The sequence below is a fragment of the Hydra viridissima genome, unplaced genomic scaffold, assembly GCF_058129835.1.
Source record: "Hydra viridissima isolate aposymbiotic clone 2 unplaced genomic scaffold, HvirCarnegie_v1 scaffold_50, whole genome shotgun sequence".
Lineage (NCBI taxonomy): Eukaryota > Metazoa > Cnidaria > Hydrozoa > Anthoathecata > Hydridae > Hydra > Hydra viridissima.
In genome coordinates this window covers 30798-44495 of record NW_028324335.1, presented here as the reverse complement: position 1 = coordinate 44495, position 13698 = coordinate 30798, and the positions used below count along the sequence as shown (strand labels likewise).

General features: G+C 27.5%; 2 protein-coding genes and 1 pseudogene across 2 annotated transcripts; 2 read left to right on the top strand and 1 right to left on the bottom strand.

Moving 5' to 3' along the window:
* Positions 1–4037: 4037 nt before the first annotated feature.
* LOC149876051 (uncharacterized) lies at positions 4038–5620 on the bottom strand (annotated as a pseudogene).
* Positions 5621–6794: 1174 nt separating this feature from the next.
* LOC149876050 (uncharacterized) lies at positions 6795–10295 on the top strand. The gene is made up of 6 exons (XM_090075822.1): positions 6795–6857; positions 7778–7874; positions 8192–8281; positions 9278–9359; positions 9494–9729; positions 10000–10295. The coding sequence occupies exons 1-6, from the start codon at positions 6795–6797 to the stop codon at positions 10293–10295; spliced, it is 864 nt and encodes a 287-aa protein (XP_089931948.1).
* Positions 10296–10427: 132 nt separating this feature from the next.
* Positions 10428–12492, top strand: LOC149876049 (uncharacterized). Its single transcript, XM_090075821.1, has 3 exons — positions 10428–10632; positions 10819–10941; positions 11487–12492. Exons 1-3 carry the CDS (start codon positions 10428–10430, stop codon positions 11516–11518), a joined length of 360 nt encoding a protein of 119 aa, XP_089931947.1. The 3' UTR covers positions 11519–12492.
* Positions 12493–13698: the final 1206 nt, after the last annotated feature.

The following is a 13698-nucleotide window of genomic DNA, read 5'->3' as shown; positions in this document are numbered from 1 at the left end:
CTCTAGAGCATTGTGAAGCTGTTACTAATACAAGTATCGAAGTAAAAGAAAATATACCAATCGCATTACAGAATATGCACATTGATATTAAAAAAAAATAATCAGCACCATTTTAACAATAGTCAAAGACATTTTAACCATAACACTATCCCAAGAAATAATAAAAAAACTAGAGACACTTGTGTGTTTTGTAAAGAACAACATTTATCATTTAAATGCAGAAGTAAAACTGATGTAAAAAACCGTCGAAGTGTAGTTCAAAAGGAGAGCAGATGTTTTGTTTGCCTAAAAAGAGGATATAAAGCGAGTTTTTGTCGATTAAATTGTAAGTGCATAAAATGCAAAACGAAGCATAACATAACTTTTTGCGATGCTGAAAGTAATTGAATAACTCTGGACTTCTGATAACAAAGAAATTGTTATCAGAAGTTCAGAGTTATTCAATTACTCATCAAAACCAGCATGAGGCTACCAACAACCGTGTTATTCTACAGTCTGCTAAAGCTACAGCTTCAAACTCATGTCACATTTTATCCAGTTGTATTAGAGTATTATTTGATGGATACAGTCATGGAACTTACATTACAGATGCATTACGTAAAAAATTGAAGTTAAAGAAGTTACGCACAGAAAGTTTAATAATTAAAAGGTTTGCATCAGATGAAGGTTTAATCAAAACACTAGATGTTGTTCGTGTTTGTTTGAAGAATAGAGATCCGAAGAATAATATGTACATGGAGGCATTATGTATTCCTTTCATATATTCACCATTAAAAAATCCTAACTTCAATCTTTTGCAACAAAAATATGTTTACTTAAAAGGAATCCCTTTAGCTGTATCTTAAAGAAAAATGAATCTGTTAACATCCTTATTACTCAATAGTTACTGGAAAAATAATAAGAGATTACAACAATGATCTAGTTGCTCTTGAAAGTATTTAAGAATGGATTGTTTGTGGTCCATCTGACACCGGTGCTCGTGAGAATTTTATTTAAACTAATTTGATGTCGACTTCACAATCAGACAATGTCTTAAGGTTGGAATTACGAATATTTCGGGAATCTGAATCCAGTGATTTCCAAGAGCAAGACAATTTTTACCAGCAATTTAAAAAATGACATTAAGTTTAATAGGGAACGAATGTGACAAAGCTACTATTAAAACAAAAGTGTGAATTTTTACCTGATAATTATAACATTAGTTTAAAAAAATTTATTTCATTACAAAGAAAGTTTGAGAAAAATACTGATTTAAAACAACGATACCAAGAAGTAATAACTTCATACGAAAACGAAAACATTGAACGAGTCTATGATCCAGGTGAACCTGGAAAAGTTCATTATCTACCTCATCATGCAGTACTACAAGATAATAAAGAGACAACAAAGTTACGTGTTGTGTCTGATGGTTCCGCAAAAGAGGGTGGTCCTTCAATTAATGAAAGTTTGTATACTAGCCCATGTTTACTGACATGCGTTTAGTACACTTTTACGTTTTCGCATGTTCAAGATAGAACTGATATCTGATTTCTGTTAAGGGTTTCTAATTGTTGGTATATGCAATGACCATAATGATCTATTGCGAATTTTATGGTATGATGATAAGAACAACATGTTAATTATTTACCTTTTCCTGCGAATAGTATTTGGCATCACTATTAGTCCTTTTTTGTTCGATACTACAATTATAAAGCACATGAAAAATTATTCAGATACATTAAAAGAATTCACTAAAAATTTTCTAAGAGATTTACACGGCGATCTTTCGTATATAGATTTTCCTAATATCCGTGGATCTGGAAATTACCACATTGTGAAACAACTCCATGTAACCTATTTAAAATGTTATATACAATGCGAATTCACCTTACTTTATAAACATAAACTTGTGCGTTATACAGTCAGAACGTTGTTCTTTAGTTTTCAAAAAAAAATGTTTTTTTTGTTGATAAAATCATGCAAATAAAATGCACTTTTAAGATTACCGACGTTCGGGGGCAGATAATCGACGTTCGGGGGCATTTAAAAATACACACTAAGGAACAAAGGAATTTCAATTTTTTTTGACAATTAGGAAAAATAAGACCTGTTTTATCAAGAAAAGTAAAAAGAGAAAGGTTTTTTATTTTTGTTATGAAGAATTTACAATTTCAAAAATCAGTCTTTTTTTAGAACTTTTAGCCGAATGCGTTGCAAGATTCCAGGTCTGCAAAATTACTTAACTTTAAAGAAATAGTTGCGTGTCTGTATTTTGTTTAAATAAAAAACGAAATAATTTCTTTCTGTATTTTGTTTCCTTTATTAAACTAGGTGTTTTTACTGTTTCTTTCCTTAATATGAAGTAAATTTTTGATATCGCCAGAAAATGATCAGACTCAAATCGTAAACGAAGTTTACAAAAATGAAATTATTTTCAATAATTTCAAATTAAGTGAAGATAAAATAATGTTATAGTTCTTCGAACTGTAATAGTATAACTGGAATTAATTAACTAATAGTAATTAATAGTTCTTCTCGTTTTTATGAAAAAGTTATCATGGGATTGTGTAGTGAATATTGGAGTATCTAGAGTCAGGAAATGGTTAGCCAATGTTTAAATGTGTTTTAAAACATGGTGAAGATAAAATTGGTATGTCTTTGTCTGTGAACCCGAGGATTGCGAGTTATTGATTAAAAAACTTCCAAATGCAAACTTTGTGTTTACAGATTATAAGCGAATTTGTGCTCAGCACTAGCCTAAAGATGCAGAATTAAATAAATTCAAAGGTGTTAGATTTGTTCAAGTGCATCCTCCATCAGTTTTTAAAGGTATACCAGTGTCTTGTATTCCAATAGTGTCTAGAAAACGAGATGTCACTGGGTTAATATGCTATGAAAGAATAGTTTACCTGATGAGTTCGAAAACTTCAAAAAAATGGATGCTATTCAATTTAATTCAATTGTAAAAAATTTGAAGTCAATGATAAATAACTGTGGAGAAAAATTTTATTTTGTTGAAAAAGAAATAAATATATCTTTAATATCATATGAACATGGTGGACCAGTACCTAAGTTTTCAATATATGTAACTTTAGAAGATTCTGGAGATATATATATATTTTTTTTTACAAAAAGGAATTACTAAATATTATTCTCAACTGGAGAATGCTGTCAGTTATGCTATTAACAATGAAACAGATTCTAAGCGAGCAAGTTGTTTTAGTCACCAAAACCAATTAAATGACAAAATTTTGGATCAGTTCTCAAAGTTTTTTGTGATGAAACAGTTGCAGCATTATGTGTAAAAATTCCTGAAGCTAAAGATACTGCACTTTTTATTGAAACAGTTGTCAAGTGATGGCTTATTGTCAACAGTAAAGGTCTAGATATTAGATTAAATGATATTCAAAGAAAGCCTATTACTTCAGCCAATGGCAAATAGATTTCTTAGAGAACTATATTTCTTATTGCAAAAAACTTCTAAAAGATTAGCAAGCTGTGCCAAGTATTTTATGAATTGCGGTGTATCTTATGTATTGCTAGGACATATGCAATCAGATGCACTAGAAAAACAGTTTAGGAAATATCAACAAGAGTCAGGTGGCACATCTGATAACTGTGCAAAATGTTATTCAAAAATTTAGAATCGACAAAACTGGAAAGTTGCTAGATGAGCAAGCAGATTTTAAAATATTTCCTCCTGCTCACCACCACTATGATAACTGTGAACTTGATGTGGAGATTGATATGTCAATATGTGAAAATTGTGAGGTTCAGTTGCCTAATGAATGCAAACAAGGGCTTCTATATATTGCAGGTTTTATTGCTTACAAACTTCCAGAATTATATATATATATATATGTATATATATATATATATATATATATATATATATATATATATATTTATGTATATATATATATATATATATATATATATATATATATATATATATATATATATATATATATATATATATATATATATTTATGTATATATATTTAAAAAAACAACAAAGTAAACTGCCATACAAATACATTTTAACATAATTTAAACATAATTTTATACAAAAGAAATATAGTCTATGGATATTCCAAAAACAGCAATGTATTCAGTCAGTTGTATATTCAATATTAAAAAGGTAATATGAAGCAACAAAACACGACATCGCTAAAGAAACATCGACATCACTACGATGCTCGATTACTTTTCACCCATCCAACATAATACTGCATTTTATTACATCATTTGTATTGCTGAATAAAATTTGTCATCATTACTTCTAAAAAGAAATTGTATATTTTTATCATAACCTATTAAAAATAAAAGAAAGAAAAAAGGAATTCTCTCTCTTTATATATATTAACAATAATAATAAAAATTTAGTTTCTTTTACTTTGTAATTTAATGTGTTCGCCATTCTGCAAACAGTTACAGGACGGTCTTTACTTGATATACCAAATACAACATGCTCAAAAAACAGTAATATATTTTTCAGTTGCACAGGGTATTCAATATTAAAAAGGTAATACGAAGCAAAAACACACGACATCGCTAAAGACACATCGACATCACTACGATGCTCAATTATTTCACAGCCATCCAACATAATACTACAGTCTTTTGTTGTTATTTTTTTTCTACTCGGCATTTTAATAGTTGGTGTATGCTCTGTCGGCTGGCTGTCAAATGTAACCAAAAAATCTGTTGATTCCTTAAACAATCTTGGCAATGAATGAATCGCTCATTTAAGATGGCATCTATAATATTAACTATATATATTTATAGATGGCATCTATAATATTAACTATATATGTACATATATATATATATATATATATATATATATATATATATATATATATATATATATATATATATATATATATTATATATATATATATATATATATATAATTTAGGTAGTATCAATAATATAAAATAATAATAGAAAAACAAGTTAACGCACAGGAATATCATCTTTTAAATAATTTAAAATAGTATAAATATTAAGTATTAAAACCTTTTTTGATAGTGTCATCAATTTCGCATTCTATTTCAGCAGATATCGCATCCACATACTCATCTTTAAACTTGGACTTAGCGAGATTAATAATTCTATTGCCCATGGCACCCATTCATTGGTGGAGCTCTTTATCAAGGTCTTTTCCAAATCTTAACTTCATTTCATTTATAAACTTTAAATAAAAATTAAAATGTGACTAAAGTTAGACACACAAATCAAAACATTGATAAGTTTTTACAATCAAAACGATTATATTTTCATTAAACACTTTTTTTTCCATTAATTCATCACTATATACAAAAAAAAATTATATTAAAAATTATATACAATTTAAATAAATGATAGATATCTAAAAACAGTAACTTTTTTTTTAAATCTATATAAAAATTAAAGTAAACTTAAAAACCAACCAATCTTCCAATAGAAAGCCATGGATAAATAGCTTTTATATCAACTATGGAATTCATTTCAAAATCCTTTACTCTAGTTGACCAACTGCGCTGTTGTCGATCAAGCAGCATATTGATGTCTGGGCGGAGCCTATTACTTTCAGTTTTCATGTCATGGTGATGTTTGGCCACATTTGTTTCATCTTCACCAATAGACAGTATGTTTGGCTAAAAAATAATGAAATCCATTATGGCAATAAATATTTTGTTGATAAAGAAAACTTACTCATTATTGTTCATAACAAGCTAGCTGAATGTAAAAATAAAAATGGTATATATATAAAATTACAATATTACTATAGCTCTAACTTTCCTAGTACTGGATATAAAATATAAACACATAATATATATATATATATATATATATATATATATATATATATATATATATATATATATATATATATATATATATATATATATATATATATGTATATATTTGATTAAGTGAAAATAGGCGCCAAAAGTAAACAAATTATTATTGAAGATTATATATATAATTTTATAATATTTATAATTTGTTGATTTAATCGTCTCCTGGAATGAACTGAACTTAAAATTTGAAAAAGTAGTATTTTTTGACCATTTTTATATATTGAAAAAATCATAAATCGTACAGACGGTTCTTTAAAGAACCCTTTGTACGATTTGTACCGTACACAATCGAACAGACAGTTCTTTAAAGAACCTTTACGGGTGTATCAAGAACCCTTTAATGGTTCTTTAAAGAATGGCTTTATGGGGTTCTTACGAAGAACCCTTTTTAATAGTTCTTCAAAGAACCTTTACGGGTGCTCCATTGGCAGAAGCGTGAAGAAGTTTTAAGAGTTCTTTAAAGAACCATTCGGGTTTAGAGTGCAGATGGCCAAATCTATTATAAATTAGATTTTGATGATGACTGGAAGTGTTTAGAAAAGTGCAGTACAAGAAACAAAACTGTTGTAAATGCTACAATAACGCCTTTATATAAGTTAACTAGGCCCATTAAAAAAAGAAAATTAACCATTTGCAAGAAATTAAAAGCTTAATTCCTGTAGATTATTATACGTTCTATGATAATTTACTCGAAGATTAATAAATTTTTACATAAAAAAAAAAGTGCAATTAAGTGCAATTTTATTTTAACCAAATATAATTTAACTCAGTATCAATTGCAGTATTATTTATTTTTTTAATTTTTCTTAATGTAAACTGACAATTTAAATTGGCTATGATTAATTTGTTAATATATAGATGATTGCTCTTGCCAGCAAAGGTGGTCAAACACTCAGAGAAACTCTAAAAAGGGCCATTAACGCAGTATTAAATTAAATTGGACAGGAAAAGTTGGACAGGCCGGACATGGAGAAAATATTTTCTGTAAAAGAGCTTCTCGCAAACTTAATTGTTGTTAAGCGCTGCAAAGTAAGTACTTTTTGTGAGTAATTTGGATTTAAATCATCTTAAAAATTGATAAATCAAAAATATCTTTTCACCCTACATTTTCTTATTACGCAAAGAATTTTATTTTTTTAATAATAAAGGCTTTGTTTTGATATGTTCTAATTATAGAATGAATTAGTAAAAATCCACCAACGAGACCCAGCCAACATGTCAGTATGGGCCCCACATGCGTTTTAACCTGGACATGTGGGCATGGGATACTCTACATGGGTTGTAGATGGGTCCCATTTGGGCCAGGCCATTAACGCAAAAATTTAACGAAATATTCCGTTAAATATATATTCTGTAATGTTTTTAATCGCGTTTTTTTTTCCGTCAAACGTGTTTATTAATAAACAATAAGAAAAACGTGCTTCTTCCATTTAACAACTTTGTAAACTCTGTAATAGTTTGACCATTCAAAATCATACAGTCATTTTAACATTAACGAGATTTCTTTGTTTTGAAATGATTTATCTACAGCAAAAGTTTTAAGTTATTATTATTAAAGTTTTAAGGTAAAATTTATTAATAATGAATATGATACTTTTAATGTATTAATAATATACTATTATATAAACTTTATATATAAAAATATTATTACATATATATATATATATATATATATATATATATATATATATATATATATATATATATATATATATATATGTAATAATATTGCAACATAACTGCAACAGCTAAATCTATATTAAGCAATATTATTTTAGCTTAAGTTGCAATAGCTAATAATTATAATAAAAATACTTTTATTAATATTCATTTTTTAATTATATTTTTATATATATATATATATATATATATATATATATATATATATATATATATATATATAATTAAAAAATGAATATTAATAAAAGTATTTTTATTATAATTATTAGCTATTGCAACTTAAGCCTAAAATAATATTGCTTAATATAGATTTAGCTGTTGCAGTTATGTTGCAGCTGTTAGCTAAAATAGCTAAAAAATTATGCAGTATTTTAATGGTAATTAGTAATAAATCTAATTAATATTTTACGTTTGTTAATATTATATATCACTAAACACAACTATAGTTATATATATATATATATATATATATATATATATATATATATATATATATATATATATATATATATATATATATATATATATATATATCCATGAGTAATTCAAACGCATTACCATAAATTTTTTTTTTTTTAAATATAAAGGAAAAAGAATATCCACTCCCCTAATTAAACAATATAGCTTTTTAGTTATTTTAATTATTCAAAAAGCTATAAAGATTAAATTGTGTTATTATGTAGGTGCTTTATCTACTTCAATTTTACTGCCACCACCGCCTCAAATAGTGCACAGACAATTACTAGTTTCTAACGATTCAAATTTCCAAGATGGTGAGTACAATAAATTAATACAATAGCACAAAGTAAAAAAGATTATTGTGTATATACATTACGAAAATATAACCCCATACTGACTGACAATGAAATAACAAAAGGAAAGGTTCATCCATTTGCAATCAATTATAAATTGCATTTGGATGAACCTTTCCTTTTGTAATTTCAAATTACAAATTACTACCCGGTAAGTTACCGGTAATCTACCGAAAGCTGAAATCTAGTTACCGGTTACTTCCACACGGATAAACGCAAGTGCGTTAAAGTATTAGAATATCTATTTAAGTAGATGTTCTTAAACCACATGTTTTTCATACTTTATATCTTTATTACATTTATTATAAATGTTTTATTATAAACATTTAATATAAATGATTTATATCATAAGTAAGTGTTTTAGTTTAGAGTATTTTTGATGTAAGATCGTTATATTTTTACTAAACAACTGAATGTATAAAAAAATGTTAAATTGCTTAAGATTTCAATGTGCTTTAAATTGAAGTTTAGGTTACAGCACTTTAAAATGCTCAGCAATTTAACGTTTGTATATATATTTAGTTTTTAAGTAAATATAACAATTTTACATAAAAGTTTAAATAAAAGTTTAAATCTTTCAGAGCTAAATAACATTTATTCAACAAACAAAGTGTTAAGGTGTTGGTTATGTGTTTAAATAAATAAAATTATCACGTTGTTGCTGATTTAGTATTAATTCACTGAGTTTAAAAGTCACATTTTACTGTTATTTAAAATTGATTTAGATGAAAGCTAAAATATGTATCGAAAGATATCTAAAAAGCAGAAGTATTTTCACTAAAAGAGGAAAATGCATTCTCTGTGGATTGAAGTTTATTGGTCATCTGATAAATTACGGAGCCATAAAAGAGCTAATTGTTCTGGTATATCTGATGAAGAAAAACAACTTTTTTTTGATAAACCTGTAAATAATAAAGTTGGTATAAGTAAACAATATAGTGGTGTTAATTTGATAAGTCAATTTGCACTACACTGATTTTTCTTCAAGTTGTTCGGAAATAAAAAATGATTTAAAGAGGAAAAAACTGCAAACACAATGGTAAAGTACATCATATTTATTGTATATTTTTAAAATTTTAAGATTCTTAATGCAAATTAAAATTCTTAAGTTGAATATTTGTATTCGTTATTATTTACTTTACAATATTATTAACATTTTATTTGCAATTTTAGGAGTCCTGACATAGCAATTGAGAAAAAGAAAAAAAAAGAAAATTCAAAAATTAAGAATAAGCAAAACTCACCAATCAATTTATCAGAAAATTCTAATTATGACTCTTCGGATAGTGAACATTTAGTACCACTTCTTCCCCCACCCCCATGCAGACATTCAACTTCCACCACCTACACAGATCGAATTGATAAACCCTCGCTAGCTAGTCCTAGCACAAACATAGCATCTTCAATTCGTAAGTTTTGCATTTTAATTATATTTTGGCATATATAGGTTGTTCAATTATATGTGCAAAAGGTGTTTTTTTTATAATAGACCGCTTTTGAATTTAATTCTATCTATCTTTCTATTACTCTAGTTGCAAAGTCTTTCAACTTTTTATAGCCATAACACTAAAAATTATGCAAGAATAAGGGTTTTATGACTTTCATAATTTCTAGAGTCATTTTTGAGACTCAATATACCGTACAATTTCCTATAAATATAATTTATTGTTTTTGGATAGTTACTGATTTAGTAAAACAAGCAGTGGCTGATGCTGTCCAACCATATTTTCAGAGTGTATTTAAACAGTTGGAGGAAATTAAGTTACAGTTACGTGTACAACGCCAAAAGCAAGTTTCTCTTGGTCATAATACAAGTGGAAATCTTCCAGAAAACTTTATATTTCCGTTAAAAGAAATAGATGAACTGTTAGAGTTAAATAGGATTTTTTTGGAAAATACTGAATGTCGATCTAATGCAGTAAGTCTTTTATTATCAATATATAATATAAAAGTTAATTTTTTTTCTAAAAATTAAATTAGTTTATTTTTTCTATTTGGAATTGACTACATATATAATAACGTTTGTACTTTAGTATAAACGTTATTTTCATATGCAATAGCTAATGATAAATGTTTATTTCTTCATAGGTTATTTTTTTGTTTCTAAATGATAGAAGTGGAAATAATAAATAATTATTCCTTTATAGGTTATTTTCTTTTGTCTCTAATTGGAGGAAGTGGTCTTGATGACTGTTTAAGAAAAATTGCTAAGAAAATCTTGACAGCAAAACTATCAATGCTGTATAATCTTACAGGAAGAAAAGGAAAATTAGAGTTTGGTTGTCTAATGGGTGTGAAAAATGTAATATATGGTAGGCAAACTTATAAATAAAATTATTGTAAACAAATAGTTATATATAAGGTAACACTTAAATTCTCATGATCGTCGTCATCATCATCATAAACATCATCGTTGTTATCATTTTTATATTATAATTGTTTTAAAGATCACAAAAAAATCTTTTCATCTGCTAATTATTGCACATTTTATTATGCAGATGCAGTAAGAAAAAGCTATCCAACATCAACAGCTAGTCAACTGGACAAAATACTTTCAAAATGGCTGTCAGGGTCTATTGACAGAGATGGACTAAAAAAAGCTCGAGAAAATAGTTCAAAAAGTCAATAAAGTTTTTACTTAACTCAATTTTGCTTTTGTTTTTTTATCTGTTTTTAATCTTATTTGTAATTTTAATATAGCTATTATGAGTACAGTTTTCATTTCTAAATAAATGGTACAGTTAATAAATATGCGAACGTATGAATATATTAATTGTAATATTTAAGTGTTTGTTTATTTATTCATTAATATTAGTTATAATTAAATTATTGTTATAATTAAAGTAGCTTGATGATTTAATTTTTCATTCACTTTTATTGATTTTAGAAATTATAGATCTACCTACAATTTTAATTTTATGTCTTTAAAGGCATAAATATGTCAAATACTAAATATGTTGAAATATATTTTCAAAAGCAATCTAATTTTTTTTTATATAAAATGTATTTTTTACTATTGGGAAGACTAAATCATGTGAAGTTAATTAGTCTTTCATCATAACACTTGTTATTTTGGCTCTCTCTTACATACGTCATATTTAGTCCCAGTCGTGGGACTAAATATACACTATTAGCGTGTAACATATAAATATTTCTTTGTGTATAGTTCCTGAAATAGTAAAGCAATCAATGGCTTAAGCTGTTCAGTCATTTTTTCTAAAGTGTGCTCAAGCAACTGGAGGAGCTGAAAGGTGATATTAATTAGCAGTGGCAGAAAGCCCCGTTAGACAAACCATGACGGCACCTTTTTCAGAAGCCTAGACTTTTTTCTTATTTTTCCATTCCAAGTGATAAACGATCTTCTGGAATTCAACCCGATTCTTATGGAAGATTATGAGCAGTGATCAAGAACAGTAAGCTATTTTTTATTAAATTATGACTTTTATATCTCAATTTTAATAAATTGTGTAATAATTATTTAATATAATCTGTTATATGATTTTAGAAATAATTATTTACTTTCTTGCTAACAAGCACCTACAAAGAAAAGGCCGAGTTTTGTTAATCGGAATAACTGACTTTTCCTTTTTCAATTTAGTCAACTTTTTTTAATTTCTTGACCATTAAATTGGTTAAATATTTACTTCATACGCACGAGACTTTTTCTTGCTTTTGAGAGGGACAAATTTGGGAATAGTTATTTGGGAACCGAATATCCGAACTGAATATATCCGGATCCATAACTCAAAATTAGGATACAGTTACCCAGGTAATCGGATCCAGATCTTGTTTCCGATTATGCCATACACATCAGGTGGTTCACATTTAGTGATGGTAGATTGAAGTTTTATTTTGTTAGGTGTTTTCATTTTTTCTATATTTTGTTCATCTCTGTTTATTTTTATTATTTGTTTATGCAAGTGCAGTAAGAAAACTATCCCTAAGAGACGATTAGTGAACCGGACAAGACAATGCCAAAATGGCTGTCATGTTCAATTCACATTGATGGCCTCAAAATAATTCGCTAGGAGATGCGTAGAGGAAGACATTTAATTATTTTTTTATTTATATCAAATGCAATGAAGTGTTTTTTATAATGTGTTTATTTTCTTGTTTACATTGTTAATTTTTTTTGTTGGATGCTGTTTGAGAATATTGATTGAATAAGCTTCTTTTATATGACTTATGACTATCTTTTGAGTTTTATTTCGAACAAATCGGCATTCCTTTTATTTTAAAAAGATTATTTTGAAAAGATATTTGTTAGTGTGGCAGTGAAAATTGTATACAATTATCACATTTAAGACACAACATTCCATTGTCACATTAAGGCACAACAAGACCTTATAAGCTCTTGTTGCCAAAAAAAAGGCGGTGTGAGTATATAAAGTGCCAAGAATAGCCAATATTAGGCTTGAATTGGCAAATATTGGGCTTTAATTAGCCAGTATTTGGCTTGGATTGGCCAACGTTGTGCCAGTATTAGCCTATATTTTCCCATTCATGGTCGATGTTAGGCCATTATAAGCCAGTCAAAACCAATCATGGCCCAATATTGGAGCCATGATTCTGCCAGCCAAATGCCAATATCTTCCCAGTAATGGCCCAATTTGCACTCCCCAATATTTGCCCAATATTGGCCCAATGAATTTGTCTTATCTGGGTGTATATATATATATATATATATATATATAGATATATATATATATATATATATATATATATATATATATATATATATATATATATATATATATATATATATATATATATATATATATATATTTAAATATACTACTGTGATCAAAAAGTAAGGTGAATTTTTAATTTAAACTTCCCGCCTTATTCGAATCGTCCAATCTTTTTTATTTTTAAGTTGGTAGGAATCTCATTAACATTTGCGCCAAATTACATGTCAAACTCATAATTATTTTTTTTTGTTTACGCTTGTTTCTGAAGTACCAAAAGTGCATTCGGCGATTTTCACGATGTCTAATTTTGTTGAGCAAAGAAGTGCTATTAAATTTTGTTTGCGGAATGATATTTCTGCTGCTGAAACGTATCGAATGTTGCAAAAGGCCTTCAGTGAAGAGACTATGTCTCAAAAAAATGTTTACAAGTGGTACAAAGACTTCAAAGAAGGCCGAGAACGTGTTGATGACTTGGAACGCTCCGGACAACCATCGACTTCGATTGATGATCGCCACATCAACAAAATCAAAGTTCTTCGTGAGTTTTTCGCCAAAAACTCTACCCATGTTGCTCCACAACCACCGTATTCGCCCGACTCAGCACCGTGTGACTTCTGGCTGTTCCCAAAGCTCAAGAGACCACTCCGGGGAAATCGTTTTGAGTCCATTGAAGAGATCCAACGTGAA

What these genes read in the sequence shown, in the direction of transcription:
- LOC149876050 (XM_090075822.1), top strand. Translation starts at nt 6,795, where the DNA reads ATGGAGAAAATATTTTCTGTAAAAGAGCTTCTCGCAAACTTAATTGTT. An exon ending in AATAGCTAAAAAATTATGCA is followed by an intron (nt 7,875 to 8,191) that starts GTATTTTAATGG and finishes GTTATTATGTAG; the next exon opens with GTGCTTTATCTACTTCAATT. An exon ending in CGATTCAAATTTCCAAGATG is followed by an intron (nt 8,282 to 9,277) that starts GTGAGTACAATA and finishes TAATTTGATAAG; the next exon opens with TCAATTTGCACTACACTGAT.
- LOC149876049 (XM_090075821.1), top strand. Translation starts at nt 10,428, where the DNA reads ATGATAGAAGTGGAAATAATAAATAATTATTCCTTTATAGGTTATTTT. An exon ending in TGTGAAAAATGTAATATATG is followed by an intron (nt 10,633 to 10,818) that starts GTAGGCAAACTT and finishes TTTATTATGCAG; the next exon opens with ATGCAGTAAGAAAAAGCTAT. An exon ending in TCGAGAAAATAGTTCAAAAA is followed by an intron (nt 10,942 to 11,486) that starts GTCAATAAAGTT and finishes CTTTGTGTATAG; the next exon opens with TTCCTGAAATAGTAAAGCAA.